Source organism: Penicillium hordei, assembly GCF_028827395.1.
Source record: "Penicillium hordei strain IBT 12815 chromosome Unknown utg000002l_segment0_segment0, whole genome shotgun sequence".
NCBI lineage: Eukaryota > Fungi > Ascomycota > Eurotiomycetes > Eurotiales > Aspergillaceae > Penicillium > Penicillium hordei.
In genome coordinates, this window is record NW_026623143.1 from 2,895,432 (window position 1) to 2,919,551 (window position 24,120).

General features: G+C 50.1%; 10 protein-coding genes across 10 annotated transcripts; 2 read left to right on the forward strand and 8 right to left on the reverse strand.

The window, feature by feature from the left end:
* Positions 1 to 418: 418 nt before the first annotated feature.
* Positions 419 to 3,556, reverse strand: N7537_004411 (uncharacterized protein; the record flags this gene model as incomplete). The annotated part of the gene is made up of 2 exons (XM_056895468.1): positions 419 to 3,221; positions 3,300 to 3,556. 2 exons carry the CDS (start codon positions 3,554 to 3,556, stop codon positions 419 to 421), a joined length of 3,060 nt encoding a protein of 1,019 aa, XP_056755216.1.
* A 559-nt stretch (positions 3,557 to 4,115) lies between these two features.
* On the reverse strand, positions 4,116 to 7,585 carry ireA (bifunctional endoribonuclease/protein kinase IRE1; the record flags this gene model as incomplete). The annotated part of the gene is made up of 2 exons (XM_056895469.1): positions 4,116 to 4,572; positions 4,626 to 7,585. 2 exons carry the CDS (start codon positions 7,583 to 7,585, stop codon positions 4,116 to 4,118), a joined length of 3,417 nt encoding a protein of 1,138 aa, XP_056755217.1.
* Positions 7,586 to 8,695: 1,110 nt separating this feature from the next.
* N7537_004413 (glycoside hydrolase family 76 protein) lies at positions 8,696 to 10,181 on the reverse strand (the record flags this gene model as incomplete). The annotated part of the gene is made up of 3 exons (XM_056895470.1): positions 8,696 to 9,292; positions 9,343 to 10,037; positions 10,091 to 10,181. 3 exons carry the CDS (start codon positions 10,179 to 10,181, stop codon positions 8,696 to 8,698), a joined length of 1,383 nt encoding a protein of 460 aa, XP_056755218.1.
* A 1,263-nt stretch (positions 10,182 to 11,444) lies between these two features.
* Positions 11,445 to 13,252, reverse strand: N7537_004414 (chaperonin-containing T-complex subunit CCT2; the record flags this gene model as incomplete). The annotated part of the gene is made up of 4 exons (XM_056895471.1): positions 11,445 to 11,504; positions 11,569 to 12,943; positions 13,017 to 13,174; positions 13,250 to 13,252. The coding sequence occupies 4 exons, from the start codon at positions 13,250 to 13,252 to the stop codon at positions 11,445 to 11,447; spliced, it is 1,596 nt and encodes a 531-aa protein (XP_056755219.1).
* Positions 13,253 to 13,481: 229 nt separating this feature from the next.
* Positions 13,482 to 15,501, forward strand: N7537_004415 (WD40 repeat domain-containing peptidylprolyl isomerase; the record flags this gene model as incomplete). The annotated part of the gene is made up of 3 exons (XM_056895472.1): positions 13,482 to 13,554; positions 13,637 to 14,011; positions 14,066 to 15,501. The coding sequence occupies 3 exons, from the start codon at positions 13,482 to 13,484 to the stop codon at positions 15,499 to 15,501; spliced, it is 1,884 nt and encodes a 627-aa protein (XP_056755220.1).
* A 416-nt stretch (positions 15,502 to 15,917) lies between these two features.
* N7537_004416 (uncharacterized protein) lies at positions 15,918 to 16,787 on the reverse strand (the record flags this gene model as incomplete). The annotated part of the gene is made up of 2 exons (XM_056895473.1): positions 15,918 to 16,269; positions 16,360 to 16,787. The coding sequence occupies 2 exons, from the start codon at positions 16,785 to 16,787 to the stop codon at positions 15,918 to 15,920; spliced, it is 780 nt and encodes a 259-aa protein (XP_056755221.1).
* A 1,586-nt stretch (positions 16,788 to 18,373) lies between these two features.
* N7537_004417 (uncharacterized protein) lies at positions 18,374 to 19,018 on the forward strand (the record flags this gene model as incomplete). Its single annotated transcript, XM_056895474.1, has 1 exon — positions 18,374 to 19,018. The coding sequence occupies one exon, from the start codon at positions 18,374 to 18,376 to the stop codon at positions 19,016 to 19,018; it is 645 nt and encodes a 214-aa protein (XP_056755222.1).
* A 196-nt stretch (positions 19,019 to 19,214) lies between these two features.
* On the reverse strand, positions 19,215 to 21,101 carry N7537_004418 (allantoate permease family MFS transporter; the record flags this gene model as incomplete). Its single annotated transcript, XM_056895475.1, has 6 exons — positions 19,215 to 19,513; positions 19,587 to 19,853; positions 19,979 to 20,519; positions 20,568 to 20,748; positions 20,814 to 20,893; positions 20,964 to 21,101. 6 exons carry the CDS (start codon positions 21,099 to 21,101, stop codon positions 19,215 to 19,217), a joined length of 1,506 nt encoding a protein of 501 aa, XP_056755223.1.
* A 1,534-nt stretch (positions 21,102 to 22,635) lies between these two features.
* Positions 22,636 to 23,689, reverse strand: N7537_004419 (androgen-induced gene 1 family protein; the record flags this gene model as incomplete). Its single annotated transcript, XM_056895476.1, has 7 exons — positions 22,636 to 22,822; positions 22,871 to 23,030; positions 23,082 to 23,133; positions 23,187 to 23,379; positions 23,436 to 23,459; positions 23,513 to 23,550; positions 23,612 to 23,689. 7 exons carry the CDS (start codon positions 23,687 to 23,689, stop codon positions 22,636 to 22,638), a joined length of 732 nt encoding a protein of 243 aa, XP_056755224.1.
* Positions 23,690 to 23,743: 54 nt separating this feature from the next.
* On the reverse strand, positions 23,744 to 24,012 carry N7537_004420 (uncharacterized protein; the record flags this gene model as incomplete). The annotated part of the gene is made up of 2 exons (XM_056895477.1): positions 23,744 to 23,825; positions 23,852 to 24,012. 2 exons carry the CDS (start codon positions 24,010 to 24,012, stop codon positions 23,744 to 23,746), a joined length of 243 nt encoding a protein of 80 aa, XP_056755225.1.
* Between the last annotated feature and the right edge of the window lie 108 nt (positions 24,013 to 24,120).

Genomic DNA, 24,120 nt, shown 5'->3' on the forward strand with positions numbered 1-24,120 from the left:
CCATCAGATAGAATCGCCCCATAACCGAGTGGCTGGAAAGCTATGGAATTGCCATGAATGGTCATCGGATTGTTGGTCCTATAGTTTTTCAGAACACATGCCCGAGCCGGAACTTAAGGCCGGCTATTACCACGCAACAGCCGAGACATATATGCAAATACCAACATAAGAGTTGAGATGTACATTTTACAGAAATATACAAATTCAACATTCTATACAGAAGTTAGCTGTCTCTGGTCTCAACTGGATTTAACCGCACTTTTTCTCATGGAAATTAAACTTCGTATTCAGCATTGGTTTAATATCATACACTGGTGGAAAACACTGTACAGGATCATGTCGATGTTGATAGAGATAACAAAGGAACGCATCGTATGCATGAAAAAAATAGGATATCTTAAAAAGCAAAACGTGCATGTTATTTGGATCGTTGAGCCCAGGGCTTGCGTAGTTTGACTGACTGGCCATTGGGCATGATGTCGCCCGAGTCACTCTCACTCTTGCTACCATCGTCACTGCTGGAGTCTGAGTCTGAGTCAGACTCAGACTCAGACTCAGACTCACCGGAGCTGGGAACTTCGTACACATCGGAGCGGGGAGGTGGGGCAGACTTGGGTTCAGGTCGTAGCTTAGCAGCTAGTTCCTGCTTCTGGCTGCTCAGCATGTCCTTGAGGGTTGGCTTTGGTGCCTTTGCAACAGGTTCCCGAGGGGTGGACCTTTGCGCCTCCAGCCTCTGTTCACAGACTTTCAGATCGTTGCGCAAGGCTTCAAGCTTGACGCGGAGCGGCTTTCGCTTGCTGTAATCGAGCTTAGAGTTGGCCAATTTGTTCAATAGGGTTTTCATCTCAGTTAAAATGATCGTAAGCTGGGGATCATAGCTTTCCCGGAGCTTGTGTTCTATCTCGGACCTCTCAGCGGCTTCCTTGCTCCTTTGTGCTTTCTCGTCCAGCTTAGCCTGTGCCTTCGTCTTCTGTTCAGTCTCAACTTGCTGGGTCAACTGTTCGATATCAAAGCCAGGTGGATAGACCACTTGACTACTGGATGGTGTTGCCTGAGCATTTTCGGAAGTAGATTTAGGTGTTTGCTTATTGACCCTTGCTTTAGGCGTGGTTTTGCTAGACGTGGATGTTGAAGGCGTTCCCAGGGTGGATTTGACAGCGGAGGTGGGCGGCTGCTGAGCGGGCCTGGCCTTGGACGTGGCCTTTCGTGGGGTTGCGCTCGAAGGCGTCCCCTGGATAGTGTTTGTGGCAGGGGCAGAATTGCTAATCACAGTATTGCGCGGGGTGGAGCGTGGAGCGGGATCCAAGCTAGAAGCAAGGCTCTCTCCCTCAGCGAAAGACACGGATCGCCTCTCGGTTGCCGGGGAATCCTTGGCACGGATAGCGGATTGCAGCTTTTTCGTTTTGTCAATCGCAGGAGTTTGTTTGTTTACATAAGTAAGAGAAGGCGTATCGGCAAGATTCACGTTGCTAGTTGGGAAAAGCGGTGCACCAAAGGAGTCCTGGGTGGATGCTACCTCGGATTCTTGCGAAGGATTCAACCTGACGGGCTGCTTGCTAGGAGGGCTCTTTGTAATCCCCAAACCAATTCCAAACTGAGAAGGTTTGGGGGGCGCTTCGTTCTCCTCTCGAACACTGGCTTGTCGAGCTGGGCTCGAGAAGGAAGGTGCACGGACTCGTTTTCGCACTGGGCTCGTCTGAGCAGATGGCGACTTCGATATGGACTGCCGAGTCTGTTGAGATGGCACAACGACTGCAGGCACCGACCGAGGAGGGGTAGATGGGGGGCGGGTTGAGGGATGGGCCTGTCCCTGACGAGCTTTTTTGACTGACGTGGGTTCTTCGGAGGCCTGCTTCCGCTTGCGTGATTGAGTCTCATGGGTTATACCGTTTGTTTTCAACATCGAAAGACGCGAGTGATCTGACTGGGAGCTCCTAGTTACAATAGGCCCATCCATCTGTAAATCGCCCTCTAGATCAATTACATCCCCAGTAATGGGAATCGAGTGATCAATTCGAGGCGTGATGGGCTCATCCTTGGGTCCATTCTCTTCGCTGGCCTCGGAGTCCGATTCGGACTCAGACTCAGACTCGGATTCAGAGTCAGAGTCAGAGTCAGAGCCGTCAGAGTTGTCAGAACCAGTCTGATCTTCTGTTTTTCTTTGATCCCGCTTAGCGTGCTTCTTCTCCGCTTCAACCTCGTCGTCCTCGCTGTCGGTTTCCTCTTCGCTCGACTCCTCACTGGAGATCCCGATTATTGTTTCCGCTTGCTTTTTCTGCGGGGATTGAGATACAATATTAGCAGCCACTGCCGCCAGGTGTCCTTGTCCGTTAACTCCATTCGTCATGCCCGACTTGAATGGTATTTTCACGATACGTTGTGGAGCAGACTCTGGTTCGATATCGCCTGAGCACGCAGCAGCCTCCTCAGTAGATTGCGTCTGTTGGTGGGGAATGATATGTTTGGGCGCAGGCGACATAGGTGGGGATTCAGCGTCATCTGGCATTTGCGTAATTGTTCGTTTAGCTGTACTGCTCGCAATGGGTAGCTTTACGAGCTTATGCGGCTCAGACTGCGGTCCCGGTGAATCGGCAGCTACAGATGCGGGTGTCGGTTGGGACCTGATGCTGGATGCTCGTCGCTCGGCTGGTGATGGAGATTCGCCGAGCTCCTCACTTTCACGCCTGGGAGGCGGCGTCCCAGCAATTGTAGGGCCTGTAGACTTCACTGGTGGGAAAGTGTTGACAGGATCGCGAATTTCAACAGAAGAGAGAGGTAAATCACGATGGCGGTGCTCGATTGGTGACTTCCGAGCAGAGACATGAGGGTCATTATTGGTATGCTGGGGCGATTCAGGCGAATGTTCCCATTGGATGTGAGACTGAGAAATAGATCGAGAGTGACTACGCACAGATTGGGCGCTACTCTCTTCATCTTCTTCTTGAATCGCAGGGAATTGGGTCTCCATTTCTTCCTTTTTATCCTTCATAGCACGTTTGCGCTCGTAGGCAATGATAGCAGCATCCCAATCCTGATCGACAGAGGGGAATCGCTCCGGGGCGGCCGTGGTAGGCTTTTGGAGAACACGAACGGAGCCTCGTTGGTCAAGGCCATCGGTGCGGGCTTTTCCATAGTCAACCCAAACATCAGCAACAGTCAGGTCGGGATAAAGATCGAGGTCCTCCTTCGTATCGTCGAGGATTTTCTTGATCGCAAGCGGTCTATTAATGAACGGAGTTAGTAATCACAGTACCCTGGAAGAGGTCGGTTTCTCATCCGTCCAGTATATGAATACTCACTCCAACTCTGGGTGAAGCTTTGCCCAATGTTCTTGAATCATGCCCGCGAGACCACCAAGCGAAACCTCTTCGGGGTGCTCAAGGACAAGCAAGAAGACACCAGGTTTCTTCAATGTCGTCGAGACTGCCGATCCCTGGCTGGAGTCATCGTTGGTGGTCTTTCGCCCGCCGAGTAAGGTCCTGCCCCAGCTGGAGCTCGAGTTCGAACTCAGCTGCTCCCGCGGGTAGACTTTGATTGAAAGTCGGAGGAACACCATTGTGTCAAATAATAAAATATGCAGTAAAAGCGCATGCAGCCGATGGCTTTAATTGGATCGAGCAATGACGCGTGGGAGGAAGTTGAGGTGAGGGTAGGCGCTAGTAAAAACCGGTAGAGCTGGCGTGGAGCGGTAATTATTGGTGGGGAGGGAATTAAGAAATATGAATTTATCAGACACGCATGTCTTGTCAAACAGACAAGGTGCCAAACACCAAATGGAATGGTGCAGGGTGAGTGGGGAGAAAAAAAAACCAGTGCAGAACGCGGAAGAAACTGGCGCGAAGTAATCACGTCGGCGATCCACTTATCTGCCGGTGTCCATGTATAAGACACTTCTGCTAAGTTAAGTGAGGATAAGAAAAGAATTCATTCATGCTGTTTTATTCCTGCTTGGATCTTATGAAAATGGACTGATGTTCCCGGATTCCTGGACAGTTCTATAAAATGCAGAAGATCATTGCTAGCCTCAGAAACCTTCAATATACAGATAAGATAAATGCTTTTTGAGTATTTTTTTTTATATATATGCCTTCTAAATAATGTCCATGGGCACAAATCTATTCGGGTGGCACAAAATACCTCCTGAAGCGATCATTGCGAGTCAAATCCAGCTCTACAACGACCGCATGACAGCTCATCAACAAGCTGGGGAACCTGTATGTCCAGAAATTGAGATATCCCTCGGGCAAGCCGCCAATGTTGTCCTTAAGATGATCAGGCATGTCATTGTAGTGATTGCGCTTGTTGCGGAGAGCCCTCAAGAGATCCAGCATTCGCCCTCCGGTGTACTTGCGCTGCTTGCCGAGATTGTCTTTGAAGTCTCGCGGCAATGAGCGCAGGAAATCCATTTCAGGACCCATTACCCGCTCAGCCACTGATTCCAGGCAAAGCAGCGAGTCTGATGGGGGCTCGCGAGGCTCGAATTCGAAGTGGTCGGATACATCGCAGAGGAAGGCCAGGCGGTCTGATGGGGGCCAGAAGAATGGGTGCATCAATACAGCGCTTGCGTCAGGACTAGGAATTCATGTCAGTAAGTTGAATGTCTTTCTGCAAAGAAGGATGCTTACCGTTGGCGAGGGTCTAGAGACAGCATCGAGCGAATGAGATCATCCGCCTCGAAGGCATAGTCGCCTAGGCGATTTAATTCCTCCAAATCGAAGTGGCCCTTGACGATGTTTGCCTCGCGCATAAACTTGCCATTCTTGTCGAATGGATGGCTGCCACGGGTCAAGACGTAGTAGAACACACAACCCAGTGAGAAGATGTCAATGGCCCTAGTAGCGCGGCGGTTTGTCTGCGGGTCCACCACAGCGGGCTCCGAGGATTCGGTGTGTTGCGATGCGAGAGACATAGGACCGTCATCATCGACCAGGAGTTCAGGGGCACGCCAGCCGGAAGTTCCAGCGGCGTGGGCAGTGGTTGCCCGGAACGAGCTTTGGTTGTCTTCAAGTTTCTTGCACAGGCCAAAATCAGAGATAAGGAGCCGCAATGACCGCGAAACACTGCGGCCACGCGGCATAGCGACGAGAATGTTCTGCGGCTTCAAATCACGATGGACGATCTTCAAAGAGTGCAGGTAACGGACACCCTGGGTGATCTGCCGTAGTACGTCGGGCAGATCTAAGCCAGTTTGGACTAGTTCCGGGAAGCTAGCGGGGCGCTCGATCACATCCTGAAGAGATGCTGGGCAAAGCTCGAGGCCGATATACAAGAACCCGGTGGCTTGCTCGCGACAGAAGTATCGGATCACGTTATGATGGTCATCACTTTCCTGCAATAGGCCCACCTCGTGGGATGCAATGTCATAGAATTCCATTAACATACGCTTGACCGCGACGTCTCTTCCATCGAACGAACCGCGGTAAACCACGGTGCCATGGCTACCATGTCCAAGGACAACATCAGTGAAAACCTGAAGCCGGCCGATACGAACAACGCCATCCATCTCGATAATCTCGCTCGAAATTGTTCGGACCATCTGAACATCGTGCTCAAGTCGAGGCTGGGGGGCTAGGTTATTGACCTGCTCCACGACCTGATCAGCTCCCTCAGGGCTATCACCTTCACTGCCAGGCTTCTTGCGACGGCGGTGGGACTTTCCCCCCCGAGAGCCACGAGCGCGGGGCTTTTTCTTTGGCTTTCCAGCCTCGTCGGCGTCGTCATCATCAGGCCCACGTGACGGCTCACGAATCTGCACCCGCGGGGTGGAGTCTGGGGCGTAGTCTCGCGAGGCACGCGGAGTTGATCCACCATCTGGTGACGTATCATCCAAGTCTAAACTTACCGTAACATTAGGAACTTGTTGGGTTGGCGTAGATGAACGCTTGATATCCGGGGCACCCCCGACAACAGGCGTGGAAGGGGCAGAGAGAGAAGGCTTATCACTTGAGTTGATGATGTTCTTGATGTCCAATTTTTGCTTGGCCAAATCGCGAAGGTGGTGCGAGTTGAAGTAGATGAATGTGCAGATGAACAGTAAAATCAACGTTACGACAATATCCAAAGCATTGTCCCAGCTCTTGCGAATGATGGCGCTATTTCGCAAGGCGGGAGGCAACGCCAGTTCAGAAGGACTGCGAAGGATATCTCGTGGTGTGTCATTTGAAAGGTCAGAAGTAGATGGCCCAGCGATTCTAGGAATATGCGGACGGATGATCCGAGGGCCAGTGAGAGAGTGAACACCGGCCAACGCATTCCGCTGCTGACGGGCAGACAGGCTCATCAGTGCTTGCCCCTGGTGGAAGAAGTCTTTGTCATAGCATTGAGCCATTGGGGCGCGGCCGGTGGCCAGGGGATAGGTTTCCTCTGAAAAGGCGTACCAGCCCCCTGCCTCAGTGCAATCGATGAATACACGCATGTCCCTTTCATCATCAAGGGATCCATAATCCGGATCCGGTGGCTGAAGAGGTTGTGAGAGCAGGACCAGCGGGGTCGAGGCATCTGGTGCATCTTTGTTGGCAGGACGAACCACGTCAAAGACTCGCGCCACAGGAGATGAAAAGCGCTGGGTATAGCGGGGGCGATCCATGCGTGAGTGATCGAATCCCAGCACAACACCATCATGCATACTATAAATGTGGCTTTCATCCATTGTCTTGTAGTACTGGCTCTGTAGGTCCATATCACGGTTGTTCGGTGCCCACTCGGAATATTTCAAGGTGCAAACTGGATCTCCCGTCTCCGTATTTTGTATGGCGACGGCATATTCAACTCGACCGAGAACCAAAGTACCAGATGTCGACTCGCACTCATCGGAGTCCACATCTTCTCCGTTCACCTTCCGGCATTCCGGTGCAGCGGTAATCGGACCACGGGAACTAAACACTCGCAAAATGCTGCCAGTCCGGGCATCAATGGTGTACAATGTAGTTTCTTTCCGGGCAGTATAAGTCACAGCGGGCTCAGTGCCGGAATAAGGGGTTTCGTCAACAAGCTGCTTCACGGTTAATCCGAGCTTTTGCAAGCCGGCGTCTGGGGCGGGGCTGTAGATATATAGGCTGCCATCTTGGCTCGGTTCAACGATCCATAAAAAGTCGTCTTCGGGTTGTGTATCGTCAAAACTGGAACGATTCGCTCTGTGGTATGTGCTTTCGACCACAGGACTACTCGGGACCTCGAGGGCCCAGCGAGCAGTCCCGGTCTTGCGATCACGGGCGTGAATTGTTCCGTCGACGGTCGCCAGCAGCACAAAATCCTCAACCTCCCAGTCCTGCAAGGACCGCGCGTGAAGCGGCGAAGCCAAGCCCGCAGTGGTGCTGCTGGCTTGGACAGGAGGGGCTCGAACGGCACGGCCGGAGCCTGCCAGAGCCAGAGTAGCAAGGGCGCTCGCATCGTTGGGTTTCACGATGAATGGTGCGGCCACATGGGCTGCATGTTGTTTTGATGACTCTTGTGCTAGTGGCACGGAGACTCGAGAAATAGGGTCATGGGCGTCTGATTGCTGCAGCGGAGCGACCAGAGTTGGGAGAAGGAGTAGTGCGACACTGGCGGGCAGTGTCGAACGGACGCCCGGCAGCCGCCACCGCATTGTGGAGCTGTCAGCACAAAGATTGAAGGGTAGGTGAACGATCGAAGGAACGAAGGAGGTAGCGGAGGGCGTCGCATGGGCCGATGTTGAATGGAGAAAGGTTTAACGGTTCGAGTGAAAGTGTGGAGTGAGTCGAGAATCCGGATGGTGGATCATCCCCCAACCCACAAATGATTCAAAGTGGAAAACAGGAGGAAATTCACCTGTAGTCTGATAATAATGCAAGATGAAGAGATGGAGAGAATGTAGAATGCAAGAGATGGGAAAGGTGAGACTGGAGAGCATATGTGCAGGCAGAGACATTGTGTGTAATACACGTGTACATTACAGTCTGTGACCGGTTTTTCGCGCCTCCGCAGCTGTAATGTCAAGGTATGGTACTTCAGTCCACGCACGCCTTCGATCTACACTGAATACAGCATAGCCTAGAACAATAAGAACATTCGAGAGTGTCTTATCCCTTATCCCCTTAATATACTACTCCCTGCATATATCTATATTTACATAGTGAACTAGTTAGAGTAGTTAGAACATAATTATAGATGCTTGTACGGAGTAGACATATAACCTAATGTACCCACCCCTCTACCTAGGTATGTTATATAATACTACACAGTCATCCTTGGACATTCTCTAGTCACATCATGATTGATCACTTTAGACGAGTCCTTCACAGTGGATCTTTCAATGCTGATCATAAAGACTGAACCCCCAGCCTTTCAGAAGGGTGGGTCAAGTACTCTGCCTGGTGTCAGGGGTAAGACCAATCAAGGGCAACACAACACACTATGAAGGAGAAAGAAAATCAATGTCCATTATCACCAAATTTTTTCAAATTTTTTTTTTAAAAAAAGAACTATGTAGATCAAAACACCACATCCAACGCCACAACCCCGTCCTCGTGCAGTACATGCCGGAAGTGTCAGTGAAGGGGAGGGGAAAAGAGTAAAAAAAAGAAGGGAAACACAAGAAAAATCAAGATAGATACAGATATAGGAGGATGTTGCCACAGAAGCTTGTAGAAAGAAAGGGATTATAAAACAAAAAAAAAAAAAGGGATCACGTATGATCCCAAGAAAGATAGAGGTAGATATGAAACGGGAGATGACCTTAGCCGCCGCGGATCATCCAGGTCACGGCAATAGCCCAACCGCTGACAAAGATGACCGTCAAGACGCCTGCACCTGCACGGTCACCGGTACCGATGGTGTTCAGTACAGGGACTTTGTTGTCTGACGTATTGGTGCCGGCATTCGGGTTACTCTTGGAGGTTCCACCCGAGGATAAAGTCACCGGGGCCTTGTTCACGAATGGAATCAGATTGGCAGACAGGACACCTAACACAGACATCTGTTGCTCCAGACCTTTGGTCCCATCCCAAGTGGCTTGCTTCCACCAGCGAGTACCGCAATATGTACCGTCGTCGCCACCCGAGCATTGCTTTGCAGCGGCTTGGGCCGAGGTTTTCAGCTGGGGGAAGATCAGGTCAGAGGTGCCAGGGACGATTGTAGTCAACATTCCAAGCCAGTTGCTAAAGTAGGCCTTGAAGGTGATCTGGTTGCGGTCGCAGTTACCGCCAGATTCGCAGGTGATATCCGCTAGAATTTGACCGCCGGCTCCATTAAATCCCGTGGTCGGGTAGAACTGCTGAGAGGTCTTGATGAGACCCTCAACACCCTCTTTCCATTTTGTTTCAGTGCCATTAGTCTAGTCTGAAGTTAGTATCAACGATCATTTGCCAGAACAGAAGGACATACGTAGTTGTGCATATAGGCAGCACCACTGATATAGGTGGCGTAGTTGTAGGTCCATTGGAAATCGCCATGATCCGTGCACTGCGTGCCGCAGGTGGTGGTGTCGGCGATGTTCCAGTTCTTCTGCTTAAGCAGCGGGGTTGTAGCGCTCCAATCCCAAATGCGCTCCGCCCAGTCGGCATATGTCTTGTTTCCAGTGTAAAGGGCGAGGCGGGCCGAAAGTTGGAAGAGTCCTCCGTTTGAAATCGCGTTCTTTGTCAGGTAACCGTCTTGGTACGGCCAAATCTGCCAGCGCATACCACCGTGGCAGCTACTGGTATCCCAGCGGGGGTACTGGGTGTTGAAGACACCCTGTGCGAGGGATACCCAGGAGGGTTCGCCGTCTCTTTCGGGGTAGTTGAATTCCGCGGCGGTAATAGCAGCGAGACCCCAAAAGACTTGATCGTCGTTTCCCAGGTACTGACTGTAGTTGCTGGGGAAAAAATTGTCGTCGCCCTTCTGGAAGTACATTCCTTCTTGAACAGCGTCGTTGAACTGGGTATCACCGGTTACGAACCAGTACAGGATAAGGGTCATGAACATAGAACCGCCCTCCCACCAAGTGCCATCGAATTTGCCGGGGATGTCCTTGGACTCGCGAGAATCGTAGTACTTCATCATGGTGGTGGCGACCGTTTTGGCCGCGCTTTTGAGAGAGCCTAAGAGAAGCACTTGATTAGACAACGAATGCGATCGACGGGGGGGAACGTACTCTCGTCATCGATGTTCAACTCGATAGCGAGGGCACCCTGGACGGCGAACGCGCCGCCCAGCAGAGTGGCCAGCCACTTGGACAAAATCATGTGTAGAATCTCAAACGAGCGTAAGAGCCAGCGGCATAAGGGAGTTGGAGAACGGGAATAGAAGTTTGGAGAGAAGGTAGAGTGGTGGCTAAGAAAAGATGATGGGGGTCTGGGGGTAACCGGCAACCGGGGGAGTTACAGTCCCTGGTACAGTGGGCTGTCTCCGTCTAAGAATGTTAAGCTAATTTAGCGCATTTGCATTTGCATATGACTATGATATTCTATATATTTTTTAATAGTGAATCTAGATTTTTTTTTTTTCTTCTTTTAAAGCTAGAGTACTCCGTATTGCATTTCTAGATTGCTAGATTGCTTAATCTATTGCCCCTAAAAATAAAGCGATGACGGTTAGACTCAGTTCCTAGCGGCAAATCTAGCCCTGCAGTAGGGAAATGAAACATCGGCATAGCACTGAGACACCCCCCTTGATATATCTGCATTGATCTTAGTATAACTTCTATACCTACAAAGTACACCATATATTGTCTAGGCAATGCCGATCTGGTCTGTTGCCCACTTATGATCCACGAGATGGGAATGTGATCGTCATATCAGAATCTAAGAACCTATGATGTGCGGAGTATATTATAATTGTTACTATATTTTGCTCCGATGAGAATACTATATCACTATACAGAATCAAAAACTACATATGGAGTACCCTGAATACGTCTATCCTGCTGCCTTGGCTGTGCCTTGGCTCCTTGGCTACGCTAAGCTTTCAAACTCAGTGGCCGCTTCCGGCAGTCTCCCGCTTTGGGAGAAGTTGATGCCTTATTGTTCAGGTACTAAGGGGCTGTCCCACTCAAGTCATTCTAGACATGGTTACATAAACTATCTAGTTACCTTGTAGGAACTCCTATAGTTAACATTAAGGTAAAGCAACAACCTCATGCATTATAATGATTGAAATTGGATAAACAACTCTACAGATTCAAGTCCTGATAGACAAACTAAGTCTAATAACGGGTCTTCGCACCCGATTCTTTTGCCTGGGGATCCAGACCCCAGAAGAAAACTCAAGACTATGTACACCTAGTACATTTGTTGAACTATACAATGACTTCGAGGCTAGGGGCTATATACAGGGTAACCGATACCGCAGGATGCAGCTGATGGTGGACCATATATCTACTTGGCAGACTACACAAACGGTTAGATGGATAGATCATGTACTTAGTTGAACTTCTATTGCACATTTTTTAATTCCTTCATAGAAAGAGTACAGAGATGAATTCATCCATGTCATCACAATCGTGTCCATTACATCCGGTTGCGTTGGCGGGGAGCCGCACGGATGATGTTGTCCACCCGCAGGAGAAGCTAAAACAAAGTCAGCGCGTGTTCCAAATTGAATATCAAGAATCAAAAATAGTGAAGTACATACCTCGGCTGCCTCTGAGGCAGACGAAACCACCGCCTTCTTCAACTTATAAGCCTCCACCACACCAAGCTCACGCATATCCGCAATACCACCACCGGGCGTCAACAGATCAAGACCAGAGCTGGTCATACCGTTGTTGATGGCAGAACGCAGACGAGTCACCAGATCGCTAGAGTCCAGACCGGCGTTGTCGGCCAGAATGGTAGGCAGCTGCTTCAGAGCGTGAGAGAAAGAGTCGACAGCAAGCTGCTTCTTGCCGGTCGTGTTCTGAGCCGCCTGTTCCACGGCCTTGGACATCACCATCTCGGCAGAGCCACCGCCAAGTGTCACACGGGGATCCTTAACAGTCTGCGAGAGGACGGCCAGAGCGTCGTGGAGCGAACGCTCGGCCTCATCGAGAAGCTGCTCGGTGGCACCGCGCAGCACAATAGTACAGGCCTGACCAGCGGCCACACCAGAGAACTTGATCAAGGTGTCCTCACCAATAATCACTTCCTCAATCAGGTCACATCCACCCAGCTTAACCTGGTCGGGGTGGTCGAAAGTGGAAGCGATCTCACCGCCGGTAACAAGGGCCAGGCGCTCGATGCCGTCGAAATCGGCGTGCTCAATGGACATGATACCGGCCTCGGTGAACAGCTGCTCGGGCCAGTTGTAGATGAGCTGACGGTTAACGAAGCAGTTAATACCGTGAGCCTTGATACGCTCAACCTTTTGGCGCATCTTCTCGCGCTCTGCCTTCTCCAACTCGGCGAGCTTGCCGGTCGATTCGACCTTGACTCGCGCACCGAAAATCTTGACCTTATCTGTGTCCATTGCCGTGTTGGCAACCAGGATCTTGGCGTTCTCCAACCGCTTGGGCTGGTTGACACCGACCTTCTTGTCCATAATGAAACCCTCATCGAGGTATGAATCGCTCAGCTTTCCACCGGCCTTCTTAATAATCTGGATGTGGGAAAGATCGGTGGATCCCTTGAGGCGAAGCACGGCATCACAAGCCAACTTGGCGAATTGGTCCCGGTCTTGGGAAAGAACCTTCGAGCTGAGTGTTGTGCGGGCAATGGCGTGCAAGTCCTTGCGGAAAGCCTCGGGGTCCTGGCTGCGGTCGACCGCGGTAGCCTCGAGAGCGGCGAGGGCAGCCTTGCTAGCTATCCGGTAACCCTCGATGATAGTCTGGGGGTGAATCTTCTTGGCAACAAGCTGTTCGGCCTCACGCAGCAACTCGGCGGCCAAAACGGTGACCGATGTGGTTCCATCACCAACCTCGTCGTCCTGAACCTTAGAGATGTTGACCAAAACCTTAGCCGCGGCGTTATCCAAAGCGATGGACTTAAGAATCGTAGCACCGTCGTTCGTCACCAGGATTTCTCCTGTAGATCTGCGAGAACAGCCATGTCAGCATTTCCGCGGTCATATCACCACGTAGGATTATCAATCACTCCCCCACGTACGCAGATTGTAGGATTTTGTCCATTCCCTTGGGACCAAGGGTACTCTTCACGAGGTCTCCGACGGCGATAGCACCGACGAAGGCTGAGAGACGGGCATTCTCGCCCTTCTCTTCAATGACATCGTCACCAAAGATCTGTGTGGGATTGCCGAAAGATGCCTAGGAGGGGTAGAGGTGAGCCAGTGCGAACACATATTTTCCACGCTCTCGCGGGCCAACTTGGGAATAGCATACCATGATGACCAGCTGAATAAGGCAATCGACCAAAGATCAAATGTCTTGCTGGAGAGGTTGAATCGACTTCTCCTGTCAACAGTGGGGTGGGAAAGGAGAAAAGTTGCCGCACGATTGGCCCGAGCTTCTGATTGGCTGCGCTCCATCACCGCCCGCGATGCCTCTCGACGTTTCCTTTCTGTCGTGACGATCCCTTTCGCTGGAATTGACCTTGTTCCTGTCAATATCGACAATGGCTGACTCCGGTGAACTCGCTCAGGCTCCCGCGAACAAGCGGCCTCACTCTGCGGTCGAGGCTGAGAATAGTGAGTCCCCTGCATCGTGAACACCATCCAGACCGCTCCCTCGAACGGAACGTAATAGATACTAACTCTACGCGATTGCTAGGTGATGACTCTTCCGACGACGATTTTGGCCCTGCGCTGCCCTCGGAGGTTGCCCCCAAGAAGAAGCGACGCAAGCTTCCCTTTGAGAAAGTCTACATCAATGCGCTACCAGTCTCCGCACGGTACTCCAAGTCGCTTATGCACAAGGACCAATTGTCGTTTGTGACTGTTGCGCCCTATACGGACTTTGTGATCACTTCCTCCGTCGATGGATTTGTTAAGTTCTGGAAGAAGATGGCGGAAGGCATCGAGTTCGTGAAGGAGTTCCTTGCTCACCCAGGCGAGATTCGGGGCGTAACTGTCAGTGCGGACGGCCGCAGTTTCGCGACAGCAGGACTGGATAAGACGGTGAAGATCTTTGATGTTATTACATTTGGTAGGCTCGGAATGTGTGACTCTCGTGGGCTTAGTGACTTGCTAACATTAACAGATCTCTTGGCGATGTATACCCTAGACTTCGTGCCTCGATGTGTTTGCTGGGTACACCCGCGCGGGGCCTCGCTCCCCCTGCTAGCCGTGACAGACGAGTCAAGTAATACGATTCAAGTATTCGACGGACGTGGCGAAAATCCCCAGCCATTGCACACTTTGAAGTCGATCCACCGTAGCCCGGTGGTCTCACTCGCATTCAACAACGCCTTCGACTGCGTCGTCTCCGCCGATGAATCAGGAATGATCGAATACTGGAGAGCCGGAGACGGATCTTTCGAGAAACCTGACAATGTCTTCGAGCTCAAATCCTCAACAAATCTCTTCGCATTTAAGAAAGCCAAATCCGTCCCGACATCCATCACAATCTCCCCGACCGGCGAGCACTTCGCCACGGTTTCCTTCCCAGACCGACAAATCCGAGTATTCGACTTCGCAACCGGAAAGCTCTACCGCACATACGACGAATCAATAACCACCATCACGGAGATGCAGCAAGCGGGAACAGCACCGTACGAACTTGACGAAGTAGAGTTCGGGCGCCGCCTAGGTGTTGAGCGCGAACTCGAAAGCGAAGCCACGCGCAACAAAGTAAACGTTTGGTTCGACGAATCTGGTCACTTCATCCTCTACGGCTCTCTTTACGGCGTGAAATGTATCAACACCTACACAAACCGGGTAGTGCGCGTCTACGGCCGCGAAGAGCCATTCCGAGCCCTCAACCTCGCATTGTACCAAGGCCAACCGCAACGCAAAGGCGTCGTAACCGTCTCAATGGCAGCCAGTAGCAATCCGCTCCTCCAAGAAGCCGAAGAACGCGACCCGATCCTCCTCTGCACCGGCTTTGCCAAGGTGCGCTTTTACATGTTCACGAACGAAACAGAGATTTCGAAATCCACCCGCGACGTTCAAAACGAGAAGCCAACCCAGGCAGCGGCTGGCGCCGGTACGGCAACTACTAAAGCCGCTGAGACCGGCACTGCTGCAATCCTGCACACAACCTTGGGTGACATCCACCTGCGCTTGTATCCCTCGGCTGCACCACGGGCCGTGGAGAACTTCGTCACACATGCCCGGAATGGCTATTACAATAACACAATCTTCCACCGTGTGATCCGCAAATTCATGATCCAAGGTGGTGACCCGCAAGGTGACGGGACGGGTGGTGAGTCTATCTGGGGCGGGGAATTCGCAGATGAGTTCTCCGTTCTCAAGCACGATAAGCCGTATACACTGTCGATGGCGAACGCCGGACCCAATACAAATGCTAGTCAGTTCTTCATTACGACGGAGAAGACGCCGTGGTTGGATAATAAGCACACTATCTTTGGGCGTGCAGTGCAGGGCTTGGATATCGTGCATAAGATCGAGAATGTGCGGACGCATAAGGAGAAACCGGAAGTTGATATTAAGGTTGTTAGTATTAGTATCTCGTGATACACCAGCCTCGGGTTGGATCAGGAGGTATTACAAAAGATGTGTATAAGGAATCATGAAATGCGCGCACGCGTTGTACTATGTACTCTGTCACCTGTTCAAACATATTGAAAAGAAATGGCGAATATGAGGGTAAAAAGAGAATGAACACAGTCGTCAGCAGAAATCCACTCCGCCATATTTTAGGCCAAAGCCCGCGAGAACAAGGTAAGGAAAAGGGATGGAAAGAGCGGGAAAAGAGGCGCAAGACCAACAAGAAGAAAAACACAGCGTGAAGCCCATTATCCGTACCAAACACCAAGAAATGCAACCATAACTAGGTAGTATGGTATAGAAGTAGCGCATTGCAAATAAAACCGGAATTTGGGGACATAAGCAACCCAAAGATCCAAAACAAGATAGTACCAAAACAGGCTCTAGACCTGCCGAATCTCCACATCCCCAGAGCCCTGTTCGACCTTCGTCAGTCGCGTCCGAGCCCCGGGGACAGGAGTGCCAGTCTTGGCCATTGTAGAGCGCGAGCTACTAGCTAGGGAGTCAGCACCGAGGCCGGCGGTCTGCACAGGCACCGGCGGGGCGCCGGTCCAGGCGGCATTGGGCGGAACGGGCGGGGAAGCTGTGCTCAGCAAGCTGCTGCCACCGCCGTGGTAGAGATTGGGCCGTTTAGCGTCGTAGCGACGTTTGAACCATACGCCGAGTACGGCGATGGCGCTGAATCCGATGACCAACACGATGAGCATGATGACCCAACGGTAGTGAGTACTCCACCTTTTGGAGGGGAACTTTGTTAGCGATTGGTCTTGGGTGTGGATGTAGTCTCGATTCCCATTTGCGCCGCGGTGTTGGAATCAAACGTACCATGACTTATTCTCCTCTGTAGTAGTGCCGGATTTATTTGTGGCTGCGCTTGAACTGGAACCAGATGTAGCGCCTGCGGCTGCTGAGGTTGTTGTAGCGGTGTTGGATGTATCCTTGCCGCCGGAGTTGCAGTAGTTATTGTACCAGGTTGAGAGCGTGGCTTGGTCGGCCGCGCTGCAGGTGGAGCAGATGCTGCCGGAGGTTTTAAGGCCGGTGAGCAGGGATGACTGGCAGAAACATGAGGTCCAGGTTGAGGCGTCAGCTGCTTCGCAGGACGTCTGGGCGGTTGTCAGGGTGCTGCAGGTCAGACCACACTGCGGGAATGTACTGGAGGCTGATGTGGGGAGGATACTGTCGGCGGCTAGGGCTGAGATTGTGAGGGCGATAAGGGCGAGGAAGAGGAATGGAAGGCGCGTAGTGAGTGACATTGTGAGAGTTGATGTTTGGAGTTCTGTTTTAATGAGGGGTGAGTAGCGAATGTAGTGAGAGCCGTGAGGCTCGAGTTGATGTTCGGATAGGATCTCTTAGTCCATCGTTGCATAGAAGAGAAAGAAGAGTCCAGAAGTCCAGAAGTCCAGAAGACCAGAAGACAAGAAAACTAGGAGATGGTTTTTGGGTCTAGTCGCCGAACGATTCCGGATTTGGTTTTTTCTTTTTCTTTTACCCTGTAGGGTACGGAGCACGGAATACGGAGTACAGGAGTATTTAATGGTTTTTATTTTTATTTTTATTTTTATTTTCATTTCCAATTTCTTTTTAATTACTTTATGTTAGTATAATGTATATGTAGTATAATGTGTGTAGCATAGAATGTAATAATGTAGTATTGTAGTATTGTAGTATTGTAGTATTGTAGTATTGTAGTATCGTAGTACTGTAGTACTGTAGTATGTAGTACGGTAGTACTGTACCTGACAATCGCATGCGTCTGGTTAATCTCCGCAAACGGCCCATCCAACGTGAAAATACCCAACATTCCGATCATTCGAGAGATCCGAGAGATCCTCTTAACATTCTGACACCTGCCAGATCTTGAATTCCTAGCACCTGGTCAATTTCTATCGGTAACTTACATCGCTGGATGCAGTAAATGATTGACTATCACGTTTTTTCAAGGTTATTTTAGACTATCGCCTTGGCTGAAGATCAATACTTTCATGCAAGGAGTTACTATCTATATTCTATTCCATACTCCGTACATCGATGTGCTATGTACGATGCAGGATGTAGGAACTGAGTTATCTATTTTCTTACAGAATCTGTTTTGTACTGATCTGTAACTCAACCCAGTTCATTAACTCCAAACAAGGGCCCACCACGATCGGCAGTCGAGGCGGTTGAAATGAGGCACGGAATCCGTTTCAACGTCTTGTTAAGTGGGCATTGGATTGCCCACCCTTGGACGGAGTACAATATAAATCTTGATGTTCAAGATTGAACACATCTGATATCATTATCTCATGTAGAGAGTCTATTATGCATATCCCCACTCTATATACTGCGGATAATATAGATGAATCCGCAAATTCTATTTCAATCGTTGATTATGTATTGGTGCCGATTGGCTTAATGTCTTGACCGGGTCGCTAAAAAGGTGTATTCCTTGTATCATACAGAGAACCTGAGATGGAATATACTGCACATGTCAGAGAACATAGTTGCAATTAACATCCGTGGATACAATACAGCTAATAGGCAAAGAGGTCTTAGCCACATGGCTAGTGGACTTGATTCGATGCGATCTTATGTTCCAAGTTACAGAAGGTAAAAGGAAATTGTATGTCCCTTTTAGGTCATTTCCCCGGTTAGCGGGGTTCTCATTAGTCTATGGACAATTTTAGGCGATCTACTCCGAAAATACGTACAACATACAACCAAATAAGAAAAACAAGCAATACAAGTCTCAGGGCTAGTCCGAGTGGAAAGCCCGTCGATTGATTGGACAACTCCACCTATTATTCCTCCCCGCATTCCCTTCTCCAACAACCCTTCCATTCTACCAATTACAGCAATCATGCCAACAATGCCCTCCCGTCAACTCCTTTCAACCCTAATAGCCTCCCTCAGCAACACCCGTTGGACCTTAACCCGAACCCTCCGGAGTGAAAACCCCCTCGACCTCAACGGCGAACTCCGCGGGACCGCAACCTTCACCGCACAACCCCCCACCACAACCGACCGCGACTGGCTGTACTGCGAAGAAGGCGAGATACCTAGCAATGTCGGTACAGGCGCGTTACCACCAGGTCTACGATGGACAAAGAAGTACATCTGGCGCCAGGACAGCGACAGCGGGCGCGTCAGCGTCTGGTTCGTGAAAGTCGCGCCGGGCCCGGAAGAAGCAGACTACCTATTCCACGACTTCGACTTTGAGTCGGGTTCGGATTCGCTGCTGGAGTCGGCGTCAGTGTCTACGCAGAAGGATCCCGGTGAATTCGTCGCGCCGCCTGTACCGCCCGTTGTCTTGACCTCCGGCAATGAGACTACTGTCCTCAATGCTAGAGGTAACCATCTCTGTATCAACGATATGTATCGCACGGCGTATGCGTTCCGCATTAAGCCTGATACCGGGGAGGTGCTTAGCTGGGCTAGTCGACATGTTGTGCGAGGCCCGAAGAAGGGACAGGACATTGTTAATCGGTACGAGAAGGAGGCATGAGGATTTGAAGGTTCCTATTATTGGGATGATTCTCGCACGAAGCTATGAGCGGGCTCTTATAGACGTCTTGCATAAACCTGGACTTGTCTACCTACCTACTAAGATCACGGTCGTGATGATGTATGTTCATTTCCCACTCATATCTCGATCTAGCTCTGCTCTCCCTTCCACGCCTATCCGGCTATCCCCCCGCTGCTCACAGCGTGTAGATGAAATCCGGTCTTTTGTCACCCAATAGCTCGATCTCATTCTGGTCCAAGCCCTCGATCCAGTAGTCGCGTTCGCCGCGTCTGCGCTTGCCGTTCTCGCGTCGCAGCAAGAGGTACTGCACTACGGATCCACCAAAGAGGAATAGGACCAGGTAGCCGAGTACTACACCATGACCGGGGTAGTATTTCGGCTTGTCATCATCGCGGTAGATGTTGGATGAGACGATGCCGTTGAGATTTCCCCAGCCGATGATAAACCCAAGGGAGACACCTCGTTTATATACACCTAGACAGCAATGGGTTAGTCTTGGCTTTCGTCATATGTACAAGATAAACGCGGAATCTAGGGTGAAAGTTACCTTCGGTGTTGTTACTAGTCCATGAAATCGTGTTCGCGATGGCTGGGTAGATGCCCATAGCCCCGAGGAAGGTTCCTGCGTAGCGGGCACCGGCAGACTCACAGCCTAGTAGCATAGCGAATCCTATCATACCGAGGAACGAAACGGCGATATTGCAGAGACCGCGCTGTCTTGTACGGTCTGCAATAAATCCAACTGTCACTGTCAAAACGGCAGCGGCGGCATATGGCGGTACACTTAACAACTGAGCACGAATCGAGCTGTAGCCTATAGAAGCAATCAGTAAATAGCTGCGATATACCGAGCACAACATCCAATATTAATAATTACCCTAGAAACCCATGTTAGCTCAACAATCCCCAACTTCGCAATGTGACAACTCACTAATTCACTAATAATAGTAGGCACGAAAAGCGAGAACGCATAAAGCGACCCATCAGCCCCCATGTAAATCACAGCCCCAGTATAAGTCTTCCAATCCTTCAGACTCGACCAAAAGTACTCCATCTTAAACTCCTCATGTTCAGCACTCGACTGCTGATCGGCAGCGAGTCTCCTAAGAACGCGCTTGCGATCGATATCCGACAAGAACCGCGCCTGATCAGGGAAGTCATAGACACACCAAAACGAGGCAATACCAATGATGAACGTAAGAAGGCCTTCCAGAATGAAAATCCAAGACCAGCCTGGCTTACCGGCCACGCCGTCCATCTTCGCAATGGCAGCTGCTAGCAACCCGCCAAAGGAACCTGCGAGCGCGGCCGCGGAGAAGAAAATTGCCATTCTCACACCAAATTCTGAGCGCTTATACCAGCATGAGAGGAAATAGCCTACTCCGGGGAATAGACCGGCTTCTGATAGACCAAGGAACCAGCGGACGGCCATTAGCCCGTGGTAGTTTTTTACGAAGCCCATGAAGGTCATGCAAATTCCCTGGAATTGGTTAGAAGGATAGTAAGGAGTAAGTACTGTTTCACTTACCCATGCCATCATAATAAGTGGGATAAATATACTCGGCCGCAACCGCTTGAGCAGGACGTTTGTCGCGGGCTCGAAGACGGAGTACGAGACGAAAAAGATAGTCAGGGTGGCATTGTATTGGGCATTTGTCATGTTCAGATCTGTTTGAAGACCGACAAGTTTTGCGTTCCCGATATTTGTGCTTGAACAAGGTAAGATTAGTTCGTGATATTTCCTCGGCAGTCCGCGAATAATGGATTTGCTTACCGATCAAGGAACGAAACGAGATAAAGTAGACTGAGCCATGGCACGAGGCGGAGATCAAGTTTCCATAGTAGCTTACGATCCTATTGTGTTTGTTTAATTAGTTATTGTAGCTTCAAATGATATTGAACGTGAAAGCAAGGGATAACACACAATTGCTGCCTTTTCTTCATCACTCAATCCAGCATCGGGATCCTCAAATCCAGCAGCAGCAAGGGGATCCTTGGAATCAAGAATATTCTCGGGGTCAGAAGACCGGGACTCAGTTCGTTTCTCAAAAGAATCAACCATAATGCAAGATCGAGCAGATCGGCAGGGGGGATGCTCCGAAATGTACGACTACTTTTCGCCGACCTGCGGGCTATTTAAGAAGAAACAGAGAAAACTCCAACCCAAGGAATCCGAAAGCCACCAAACACTTGGTAAAGAGGGGCAACACACGCGATCGCTTAAATTCGGCGGGTGGACCTGTGAGATTTGGTGCTAGGGTCCAGCTAAATGACAGTATGGTGGCTACACCCTGGCCCGTGTCCTAGGCCGCGCGCAGGAATTGCAGCATTGGCTTGGATCTGGATGCTGACGCCACGGGTTGATCGGCATGGATTTGAGTGGTTCGGGCATGATCTGCGTGTAGAGAGTCAAATCGGGTAATAAAGAGGGTTTGCATAGGAAAACAAAAGGTCAGCATCATTGTAGGGTATCTGGTTTAAACCCCTAGAGTTTAGTATACTACTATGGATGTATGATCTATTGGTTGAATTGGCCGAGTCTGGGCATCTGGGGAAAATTAGGGTATCCCCCGCATATACCCCGGGCTCCACTGGGCGAAGCTTTCCTGTTCCCATCTCATGTATGAATCGCCAAGTCCACAACGGCCCGCTCCTTTGATTAACACGAGAGACCTCGGTTTCGCTCAGAAATGTATGTCGTTACTATGTGTACTCGGCCGAGAACACATTGGTGGTGTCGGCCGACGAGACCAGAATGAAGGTTGATCTTCCAAAGTCCGAAGCTAGTCGAAAGTGGCGCGGTTAACGCCTCAACTATCTAGCCATTTATCATGTAGTCTTCTGGATCCACTAAAGATGATGGCCTTTTCTCCATGTTTTTATTGGACGGTAGTGGACTCGGCAGAGTGGAAGGATTGTCTCGGCATTGATCTCGCCAGCGGCCTTGCTCCGCAGCCCCGAACAACTCGGCCCAATGAACATACAACTATACAAAATACTCCATAGTAAGGGGATACTAAGAGTGCCAGCTTTTCCTTGTCAGTCACGCTAAGCCTCGCATCCATTGTGCGCACAGCTTTCATGACGCTGTATGGGGTGATCATCGCACAGAACCGAGTTCAGTCAGCAGCGCACGGGTACCTAAACTGCGACTGTAATTTAGAGCTAATTTAGTGTACCCTGATTTGCAATAGGCGCCTCGTGGAACAAACGATAGTTCAAAAAAGACTAATTGTTGGAACATTCCCTGTCCAAAATATTTGGGTGGTCGAACAGATTTCTCACCTGTGCAATTGAGCTCATGGCAGCATATTCATGTTCATTTGTTTTTGTTGGACCGCTCGTTGTAACTCGCCTCTTGAGTTCTAATTTGGATCTTGATAGTAGCGTAGCCAGAGTTTGCATTTGAGATATTGTGAGGTGAAAAATTTACATGTACCCCGAAAAAAAGTGCAATAACCAAGACGCTTATGATCAATGCAATATGCCCGAATTTCCTTCTTATAGCTACCTCGGGATTATAAATCACCTTAAAGATAAGACGCCAATTGAGCCTGATCAATATGAAAGCATTGTTGCGATACCGATCCATGCGCCTACAGACCATTCTCCCGCTTAATATCGCCCGGACGGGATTCCGGCTTCATGGGGTTGCCAAATCCATTGACGCGTCCATGGAGCCACTTAAGAGTAATGGTACTCAGTGTCATGATGAGGGCACTGAGAGTAAATAGGCCAATACGGCCTGATGTGGGCAGTGCTTCGAAGATAGGATATGGGTACCTAGACTAATTAGCGAGTGACGTTGGAAACACTAGGTCATATACAAACCATCCATTTTGGGAGAAGCATTGCTCAATCCAGAACCAGTAGCCGAAGGCGATAGTGCTAGACAACCCCAGTGCGGGGAGTACGGTGATTGTCCAGGGTGGGGATAGGAGCAGCAGGTCAATCAACATCACCACCGACGGTGCTGCGTGAAAGCTGATATCTATTATTGTGTTATTAGGGGCCTCCCAAGATATACTTTTCACAGACGTACCGGCATGAAGGGGTATGAAAAGATCTTCGGGAATCACCAGGCGCTCATCAATCTATACTTGGGTTAGAGAGAACTCCAAATTGGGCATCTCATCGAATTTCTTACCAAACGAAGACCCCAGTACAAAACACTGATCACAACCTCGAGGGGGGCACTGCATATCGATAGTATGTTTTTGATCAGGAACAGTCGCCGGGACGAGGTAATATCCGCTAGTAGTGCGACCGTAAAGGTGAGTGTTGACAACGATAGGCCAATCACGGTCAGATATTGAAAATGCCAACCATATGCTTCATTACTGTCAAATATAAAGTTGAGCGTGGTTTCCAATATAGAAATTAGACAGGGGCTTACGCATGGTTAGGGTTTTCGTGCATGCTTCAAGAATGTCAGCAAACCCTCAAAAGTACAGTTTGATAGAGGATCCATACTATTTGAATGACCACAAAAAGCTCGAAAGTCCGGCCAACTGAAAAGCAACCCCTTTAGTTCTGGACCGAACTGTAGAGTGAAAGGACCACGGTACGTACATGAACCACAGCTGACAAGCCCCGTGAAGGGCTCTGCATCCACTGAAGCGGGTGCCTATCGATGAGAGATTTGGCCATATCGGGAAACAAAGTAGAACACAAGTGCTTCAAAGTCCTACTTTAATGTGTAACCTAGAAAGTAACTCCTCCAAATATGCTATCAAAACGCAGCTCAGGGGACCAATGTACATCCAAAGAACTGCCCGGGTGGGAGCTATGACGTTGAAGATGTGGTCTCACGTGACATGCAGCGGCTTTTCGCGGGAAATCCTGGCTTCCCGCAGTATGCCGGTCGATATCGGATTATAACATAACCCGGCTGATTCATCGTTTCTTATCTCGGCCATGTGCTTCCCCACACTTTTAGTCTGCGCCCCAAAGACAACCTTCTTCTTCTGCATCAAGATTGGGAATTTTGTTGTGAATTTGTGCTCTTTGTTTGCACGGTGAGGTCAGTCGACTACCTAGTGTGTCAATTGAACATATTGAACTGAGTCGTTTCTATTTGA